The sequence below is a fragment of the Echinococcus granulosus genome (assembly GCF_000524195.1).
Source record: "Echinococcus granulosus chromosome Unknown EG_S00015, whole genome shotgun sequence".
Classification (NCBI taxonomy): domain Eukaryota; kingdom Metazoa; phylum Platyhelminthes; class Cestoda; order Cyclophyllidea; family Taeniidae; genus Echinococcus; species Echinococcus granulosus.
In genome coordinates, this window is record NW_020170395.1 from 632,383 (window position 1) to 642,304 (window position 9,922).

The following is a 9,922-nucleotide window of genomic DNA, read 5'->3' on the forward strand; positions in this document are numbered from 1 at the left end:
TATGTGTTAATTAGCATACACTGATTCTGCTTCAAATTAAATAGTTTCCGTTAAATTACGTTCGTTAGAAGTAGTAGGAAATTTCCCCTGATTTTATAACTAATACTTTTACATATTTTCCTAAAGTATAGGGCTTGAATTTAATGCAAAATAACTAACCTGCCGACATTAGTTATGTGGTCTATGTTGCTTTGGAGTGTTGTTTCTGTAGAATAACTTAAGGGCTTAGATACTTAGTTTTTTTTGAAAATAAATTGTAGGCTTAAGTATTTTCCCATACTTTGAGAGGCACTTCATGGTAGCATTATTTTTTTGCTCCTTAGCTAGTGAATGGGGCCTATTGCTGACAATTTACCCTCTATAATCTTCAAAAACTGTTGCCATTACAATAGTAACAAATATTCAAACATAAAACGTGAGCATATTCACAGATGGAAACTCATGATGGTTTGTCTGTAAAATAGCCAAATGCAGGAAGCAAAAGTTTACTTCTTAATATAATTTCAGGTTAAGTCTTTGTCAAACATTATTGAGATTTGGTGAGATGAATGAATAGAGCAGCGTTATTATTTTGGGATGCAAACTCAGATTTTGTGTTCTATTGCATCGTTCTTGAGAATTTTTGGTCGTAGCAACACATCAGTTAATCGTAAGGATATTGCACAGCTCTGAAACACCTTAGACTGATGAAAGAAGGAGGATTGAGTCCTTTTTTACATCGAAATCTGCTACTGGGTAATAAGTAAGGCAGTTGGGTAGTTGCTCTCAAGCTAGCCGGGAATTCAAGCCAGCGCAACTAACCTTCATTCGTTAAACACTGATGAAGACGTTCATTCATTTAATGTGCCGTCGATCTGAAGTACAAATTAAAAATCCAGAGATGGAGAACAAAGTAAGGGAGAGACTTTCTATTTTGCCACTTCATACTTATCCTTATCCTCTGCTTTCGGTTTTTCAGAGCTGATGCTCGGTAGGTAATCTACGAAAATATCTTTTTGGCCCCACCAAAGTACTTACACCCAAAGTCCCTCTCCCTCTACTAAATTTTCTTTCCCCTCAGTGTGTGACTTTGATTGAGTGCATTCACATTAGCTTGTCTCGCGATTTTATTTGTTTTACTCCTACATTGAGGCTTCTTTCTCGACCAACTTCCCTCTTTCACTTTCTCCTTAAAGAGCGTTAATCGGAGGAAAGGTGAAGTCATACACTGTGTGTGTTTTCCTATTTCCGTCCAAAAATATACTAACCTACCCGCCAGGAAACACTTCCGTTGTTTTTGATTCTTTGTCCGGTACTTTGAATCGGTTGTCAGTAAAGAAACCTTTTTCCCTCTGGTTTTTTCTCCCTCAAGTAGGAGCCGAAATTTTTCACAATGAACGGTTAAAATATACCCTCTTCGTCCCGTTTTTTTTCTCGAGACCGAAAAAATCACACAAATTAATAGGCCTTAAATTTATTAACGGAGGAATACCACCACCTCATTGCCTTTGTAGCGGGTTGAAATGACGATACGGCAAACTGTTTAGCAGTGTTTTAATCTATGCTCAACTTTAAAGATGACCAAACGTCTAGTTGAATTGAATCTACTTGGAACTTCACCCAGTACGCGGGCTGTCCAGTCAGTGTAGCATTTATCAAAACGACTGTGCTCTCTCGGATGCGTGAATCATCTCTGCACGAGTCAAGCTAATGCGAATGAGCAATGTCGCCTCCTTCCTACCTTTTATTTTTGTTGAAATATCACTTCACTTTCTCCTGGTATTGGCCTCCCCACTATTCTCATCGTTTGTACGTGATGTTTTCACTATCCTTTTGCATTTGACGTCAATGATCGGTTAGATTCGAAGTCGATGGGATTGTGTCGAATTTTTTAATGCACCCTATATTTAAAAGTGGACGGTGAATAGTAGAATCACAACGATATGCAATTCAACCTAACCAATAAACATCAATTAAATCATTCCTACAAACTGCTGCCCAGAGTTCACCTGAACTCGCAGTTGTTGAGGCGCAATCGCGATTCCATCCCCATTAGGATACTGACAGCAGTGCCAATCATGGAAGTGGGTTAGTGGTGTTTGCTCCTCCAACCCAAAAGACAGGCGTGATTCTGATGTGGGTGAATCATAGTTGCCGTGGTTGTGTACGCAGTCTTGTGATTGAATCAATGGATAATTAACAAAGGGGAGAGCGTTACTAAGACCCGTCCTCCTCGCATGTCTGCGTGACAATACCGTACCCTTCAAATACTACTAAAATCACTACAACTTTCACTGATATAGCGCTTGAGGGGTGTGTGTGGATTGTTTAAATTACCTTTTCTTCCAACCCATGTCCATTACGTTTTAACAATGGATTCTCCTTTTCCAGTCTTTGGGTGAACCCGAAGGCTCAGTCGAGCCGATATCACTAAGCCTTCCGCTATCCACCTCTGCTCCTGGTGGTGCTCCTGCAGGTGACATGGGCGAGGAGGCTATCACTCCCTCTGCATCGTCCAATACTCCCAACAGCCATCACCACCAACATCATGTGCCGCTGACGTCATCACCACAGTCGACCCACCGGCCGACACCACCGCTTGACTCCCCTTGCTTTCGTGATAAAGTGCTTGCCCTCTTCCACACCGTGAGTTCCTTTTCTTTTGCACACCGCATTTTATGAGTTGGCTAGAATGTCTGATTTTGGATGGAAGTGGGGTGTTTTTGGTTATGCTTTTCCGCCCTGGCAGCATTATCAAGTGTACTTTTGGATAAAACTTTATTTGTAAACATGTAGAGAAAAGCTGGTGGGCCAGTAGTAACTCCATCTCACCGAGATGATGATCGAAATCTACGGAGGCTGAAGAGCCATTGCGAATATATGCTTAGCTTCAGCAAATATCGTTCTGATACATTATTAATGTAAAAGAGGCTCATCTGTTTGCATGTCTGAATTAGCCAGACTGCTATTGATGGTTCAGTCCTTACTTTATCCACTAGTTTTGACCTAAACTCATTCTTTTAGGAGCTAAATTGTATCTTAACTAAGGAGAGGAAGATGAAAGCAGTGTGCCATTTGTCATGGAATGTCAACTTTCCTATCTCCAGCCAAAATTTACACAGTGGATATAGTCCAGTGCTATTTTTTGACTGCCACTATCCCTTTAAACGTACTAGTTTTAACTCGTTCGACAGAATCAAAATCGTCTGTTGAAATGTGTGTCTATTGTCAAGGATGTACTTCATTGAGTATCTTAGTTTTGGCTGATTTGATTGTTAAGAGACGTCTTCTAAAAACAATTCTTACTCAAACCATTGACCAGCTTACTATCTCATGCATTTACTCATTGAGAGCCACACGCTTACAGTGCTAGCACTTTGCTGTGTTGCTAGCATTAGTTTTACAACAAGTACATCGGGTAGGCATGATTTTTTGTTCGTGTCCCTATACTTTCTTGAAAATGCTCCCAAGGAAAATGGCTTAAAAATAAACACTTTCATAATTTAACACTAGAGGCGGTGGGAGCTCTCGAAATCCATGCCAATTAGTTAATAGATTAGCTGTTGCCATTGGACTACCTATCATGGGAGTCCCTTCGAGGTGTTGGAAGCAAAGCTTGCGATTGTGTGCAAAATGTTTTATTGGACAATCCCACTGTGTGCGTGACTAAAGTAGGCGCGTCGGCTAGCCCTGCTAGGTTCTACTTTTACCTAATCCATCGTATCCACTACCTTGATTTCGTTTTTTAGACGGATGTTATGAGTTGAGTCCGACCTTGCCAGTCAAGCACTTCGTACTTCAGTGTTTCGAGTTACGAACTGCGTTGTTGCATCAATGGAGGGTGCAAAATAAGACCGTCTTGTTTTAGGTGGAAGGACGTTAGCGGCCAAAGTAAATGCACCTTCCAAACATTATTGTTGTTGCACCTTCAGAGTGGAACCGTCGAAGTGCTGTGGCCTCTCATGGTCTTTTTACAAACTCTTCTTCGTCGAAGCCAGTTTTCTAAATCTGCCCCTGTGTCACTAAATATCTCGGGCTATGCTAAAGGCGTTTTAAGAGATGTGACATTCGCACTTTCTGTTACATCCCAGAAGATTGCTTTCTCTTAGAAAGCCACACGGTAGATGTATGAGCAAGTGCTATCTCAGTGAGAAGGTTTCTAAAATGTGGGAATTTCTGGCGATGGCAGAACAACCAAAGTGGGTGGATGGTATCGTTATTCCCACCATTACGCTATCCATATCTACTGTCTGATCTTTTTAATCTTACCGCCATACCGATCTCGTACTGTCTCATTCTCGTAAATAGACTCGAAGCAACTCCAGCCAATTCATTACTTTATTTTCCAAATTTATGCAAATATTTCCTCTTTAGCGCGAAAATTTCGTCTGAATGTTTACTGCGAAAAATACTTCCGTTTTTTCATTTCTAATGTTTATCTACGCTTCATTAATATTTTATGTCAAGCTACAATCATTAGGGAAGGAAAGAAAGCTGTAAATCAATGCCACTTTGCACTTTATTACTAGTGACGGTACGTTGAACCGAGGCCAAGCAGATCTCTGCCAGTCCTTTTATGACTCTACGTTTCTAAAACGAACTGTCAACCTCTGATGAATGCATAAGCCTGACATCTGTGGGGGGTGTTAAGTACTACATCCTATCGTTTTGCTCCGTAAACAATTAAATACTACTTCTTCCCGATTTATGCATTACCAGATGTAAATTTGCTCCGGGCATGGCATCCCGGTTGTCACTAGTCATCTCAATTTTTAAAGTGGCTTTTACGGCTGTAAAATCAGCTTAGATACTTCAGTGACAGACCGATGTGGATCACTTAACCTGTGTTTCTCTTTGCATGCATTTGACCCATGCTTAAATAGACGAATGGGTGGATTACCGGGTGCTCTACCCTCTTTCTGAGTCAGCACTCAGGATACTGTCTATGCGACACCACTATTTTGCCCCAGTCTAAAATGGAAGCCTGATCATTTTGTCTCACGTTTGGTTGAACCTCACGATAGCTTCATGTCTTTGTGCACGCACATATTATATTTCGTCTGTCTGTCAATGGTCTTCGTACCGAATTTGAGTTACGCCTTCGATTGGTGAACCAAAGACTGGACTTTTTATATTTGGCCATATAAAAACGATCACATTAAAGGCTAGTACCTGGACATTCAGACAGTATGTATGTCCATTTTGCTTTGGCATTTGCGGCTACCTAGAAATGTCAAACACCGATTGATGCTGTCTGCTTGATCTGTCTCAAGTCGTAGAAAGATGTTTGAAATAAAGCCCAATTCTACTTGGATTTTTCGAAGTTTTGGACTTTTCCATAAAATTGATAAAAAACGCTATTCGTTGGCACAACTGCCCGAATTCATGAGTGTTTGACTCGCTAATTCTTCGTGTTTATTCGATCCGCTTCCGGATCAGTTTCTGTAGTCTAAGCCAAAGTCAACCACATGCCAATGTATGAGTATCATTATTACGTTATGAGTGAATAATATAGTAGCATGATTAGTGAAATCGAACCTGGGACCCAGGGAGGGCTAAGGATATGGCGAAAAGTAGATAGGCAGTTCAGCCAGAATATAATGGCTGTTTTAACTATCTTCCACATTACGGGAATCTTTTTTAGTCTTCCGTTATTTTGCGTCAACGCCTACCATCTTGCTAGTAGGCTTTTCAGACCAAAATAAATCCTCACTTCTTTGTCACAATTTGGCTCAATGTTTCTAACAATTGAGATTCATTAAATAAGAAAGGGAAATGTTAAATTGGGTTGAGTATCACCAAAAAAACTTATTTTCCCTCCCTTTTTTGCAGCTGGACAGCGACACGTTGCCTAACCTAAACAATCCCGCCACCCCAACCGAGGAAGTGCCGACCTCGACCTAAACACTCCACGCCGGCTCTAATCCCTCGATCTCTCCCACCTCCGTGTACATTCATACCCACCCACACACATATGTTACCGTAACTATTACTACTGCTTCTCATTCGGCTTGGCCTTGCCACCCCCCCCCCCTCTCTCTCCTCTACACTTACACACTGACCAACTGTGAAGTTGCGTAGCCACCCCGACTTGCCTCAGTCCTCTTCCCTTCCTGTCCAACGTTTATGGCGCTCTTCCCGTGCTTTTATTTAGACTTCTCCAGTCTAGGGTACTTTTTATCATTTACAAAACATCCGGCCTCGTTTCCGCCGACTTTGCGTGCTATCTTCCTCTTTCCTCCCCCCGTATTTCGTCGAATCGGTGTTTAAAATTTGCTGTGGGAGGGAGCTTGGGGAAATCCCAGGTCCTAGGCCTTCGGGAGGGGCCATTATTTTTCTCCCTTGGAGTTATCTAGTGTAGGCATTAATTTCTACAATGGGGAACCAGTGGCCTTTGATGCCACTGTAAAGTAGTTTCGACTTTTGGTGTGCACCGCTCTGTATGGGTATCTTGTCCAAGGTTAGATTAGTTTGCATTGCTAAGTTAAGGCTATCCAAGATTTACCAGTTAGGGTCATGCCAGGGCTGAGCGAATAAATTACAAAAAGTCCTTTGGGATTATTGTCCGTCTGTCTCTTTGTGAAGCTATTTTTATTGGCCTAACCTTAATGTCAGGCCGTAGAGTAGGCACGAAATCCGTTTCTGGGGTGGAATGATTATTTGTGGTGCCAAATGCTTGCGACGGGTTTTGCCTGGAAATCTGGATAAGTATTTTCAAAATAGAACACATAAATGTCTTGAATTAAAATTCAATGCAAATTACTGAAACTATTTTCAATTTGGAATTGAGAAACTTCTCGACTCCTACTTTTGAGAATTTCAAAGATTTGCGCTAAAACGACAGGATGGTTATCAGACTGTTATGGCATTTGAAGCGAAAATACCATTCCTAGACTTACGGTGCATTTGAGGTAGGTAAAGAGGAGTAAATCTTAATAAATAAATCTGATTACATCACTTTTCACTTTTGTAATAGAGTGAGGTGTTTCGATTTCGATATGCAAATATCTAAAAAGGAACCATTAACAATGCCCTAAAGTCAGATTAGTACTTTACCAGTATCTTGGTTGACTTATTAAATTCCAGGAATTTTAAGTGCGACAGATAATATAGGTACGTACAGGAAAGCAGCACACGCCATGAAAGCGTAAACATAAATCCCTAACATTCGTTATTACTTTGACAAATGAAATTTTCAAATACCCCTAGCTAGTGGCTAGTAATGGGCTGGTTCAAATTATTTAAAATTAAACCGAAAGAATTTAGCAATGTTATAACCTATTTTTACCCATCCTAGGGATGTGATGAATGTAAATCAGTTGCTCAGACGCTCAATTTCAGCGCTTATTTTAATTACCACGGGAATGAATACTCCCAAAGCCGATACAAATTACTTGTTGCATGCCGCAAATCTAAAAATAGATGAAGTAAAAGCAAAGCTTAACTTACTTGGTAAAATGTGCTTGTTATATGTGTCAAGAGGGCGATCGAAAGGCATATTACGAAAGCGCCTTACAGGCCCTAACCGATGGTAAAAAGAAAATAGTTGAAATACGACTTGAAAATGCAAACCTAAGAAACACACTAAGGGAGAAACTTGCGGTACAAGTGGTTTTAAACCGGATTATCTTGTTAGGCAGATGAACATATTATTAACCAAGTTTTTCAAACTAAACCGGAAGAGCGAGCAATGCTCAGCAATAAGTCCAGTATTGTACGTTAAACCTAGGTAGTTATAAAATCTAAGGAAGCTCTGGATACAATGGATTATCACACCTGTGATGCAATGAAAAGACTGAATGCGCTGCGGCATCAGACCAATAAGAAAATTGAAAATCTTAATCATCTAAAGCGCAAATATTGCGAGACCTATGATGCAAAAATCCAACTGGATAATATACTGAACATCAGCGGTGTGGGAAAGGTCTTAAGAGATCTTGACAATCGACTTGACAAAGCAAAGCTAAAATGTGAAGAAGCTGACCACATCTATCGCGCATATAAGCAAATCAAAGAAAAATTGGAAGAGGTATGAATTTTAAGAGGATTTTTATGCATCTAGGAACAATTAACTTTTCCTTCTTGTCTAGAAAATCTTGAAAACCAAATTAAAGACTCCAAGAAGGAGTTAGAAAAGCTTCAACGAATGCACTATGACGCCATGCTAGCCAAAGACTCTGCACTAAGGGAGCTAAAATTTAGGGAGGAGAAAAATAAAAACGACCGGAGACGGCGAGATATTGAAATTTCTGCCCTACGAAAAGTTGCTGAAGATAAACGAAGCGAAGCGGATTTTGGCGAGAAAAAGCTGGTATGCCTTCTCTTAAACTATCATACATTATGACCCACGAGTAAATTTTGTATGTTGATAATAATGACAATTTATATTTAAATGCGCATTCATAGTTTTTTTCCAAAATGTTTGCTTCAGTGATGCTCTTTGTTCGCTTTGACTAAGCTTTGCTTACATTCAAAACTCAAAGGGATTATAACACCTGAAGGTGTTTTTGGTACCTTACTTCCCTTTGTCATAGTGTAAAACCCACTCCTTATTTCTACCCATTTCAATTCAACATAGTAGCTGTATACATTAATGTTTGTGGATCTTAGATGACTGTCTCTTCCTCAGAGGATGGTCACAGTTACTCGCCTTACGGTGCTTTTGGTCCAAAGGAGGAACAACTGCAAAAGATTAAAATGTACGAAGACATGTATCGCAAGATTCGTGATGTCACAGGAGTACAAGATGTGGTTAAAATGGTGGCTCGATTCGAATCACAGCTTGAAACGATGGAACATCTGAATACGCTGAAAACTGAGGGCGAGACAGTAATAGCTGAACTGCAAAGTCAGTTCAAGAATTTAAAAATGGAACTGGACGATCTTAAGTACACAGGCGAGTCCGAATTAGAGGGGTACGTTGTCCAAATTGATTAAAATATATTTTATTGATAAGTATTTAAGTAACAATGTTGCTTTATAGTAACCAGAAGTTGGTCAAGGAGTACGAGGAGAAAGTGAAGGAGGTGACGGCGGAGCGTGATGCGCTTCAGCAACAACTGGACGAAGTGAGTAGCCTCATAGTTCATTGCAAAGCCGGAATGATCCACATCTGTGAGAAGTTGGAGGACGTGGATGTGCCCATTCCCGAGGTGGATAAGCCGGTATCGCCAGCTGAGGGTGCGGACGCCTCGGCCACCAAATTGGCCGAAGACGGCAGTGGCGGTGTGGAGAGGATAAGGGAATCTGAGCGATCCGACGAAACGATCGCATTAATCAGCCTATGCTTGGAGAAGGTGAAAGGTCTCCTCGAGTCAATAAAACGCTATGATTACGATAAGAAGATCGACAAAATACAGGAGACCGCAGTAAGTTTTGTTCCGAGTCGGAACCCTATATGACATGAATTTCACACCATTTAAACATTTTGCTTAATTGGCCATTATACTTGAGTTTTGCTTCCAATTGTTTCTAGTTTTTATTTATTTTAGTTTACTTACAATCATTTAAGTGGATTAATATCGACGGGTTACGAGGAGTCATAAGCGTCATGCAAAATTCCTTGTGATGCATTTAAATTATGAGGTGACAGACGATTAGAGCTATGTGCTTATTCGCCTCTCTTATTGTGAAAATCTGGCGGAAAGGGGAGGTGTCAAATAAACACGATTTTCCTTGTGACAGTCTTTAATCAGGTTCTGTCTAACCATCGTTTAGAGACGGATGATCCTCAGCACGAGCGAGGTGAGTCTCATTCAACGTTTTCTCCCATTTTTCAAAATTTCATCAGCGGTCCTGATATCGTTTGTTTGAAGTCGCGGTTCATGGCATTGTTTCAGCAAACTGCTGCCAATCAACTTCGGTTTTTTGCGTAAAATTTTAGTTCTTTGGGGCTACAGAGGCCAAAGTACCAGAATTCAACATGCGAGTCCCTCCCTCTCAA

At 40.6% G+C, this 9,922-nt stretch overlaps 2 protein-coding genes across 2 annotated transcripts in view; both read left to right on the forward strand. All coding sequences in view use genetic code 11, as the record gives it.

Moving 5' to 3' along the window:
- Positions 1-5,883, forward strand: part of EGR_03070 (Serine/threonine-protein kinase MRCK beta) — a gene marked incomplete at both ends in the record, with an annotated part of 45,772 nt that extends 39,889 nt beyond the window's left edge. Inside the window, 2 exons of the mRNA XM_024492319.1 lie at positions 2,371-2,625; positions 5,812-5,883. Coding sequence (XP_024353245.1) covers positions 2,371-2,625; positions 5,812-5,883 — 327 coding nt within the window. The remainder of the gene's footprint in view (positions 1-2,370; positions 2,626-5,811) is intronic.
- Positions 5,884-7,283: 1,400 nt separating this feature from the next.
- EGR_03071 (Coiled-coil domain-containing protein) overlaps positions 7,284-9,922 on the forward strand; it is a gene marked incomplete at both ends in the record, with an annotated part of 3,307 nt that continues 668 nt past the window's right edge. The window contains 4 exons of the mRNA XM_024492320.1: positions 7,284-7,431; positions 7,713-8,008; positions 8,042-8,290; positions 8,590-8,894. Coding sequence (XP_024353246.1) covers positions 7,284-7,431; positions 7,713-8,008; positions 8,042-8,290; positions 8,590-8,894 — 998 coding nt within the window. The remainder of the gene's footprint in view (positions 7,432-7,712; positions 8,009-8,041; positions 8,291-8,589; positions 8,895-9,922) is intronic.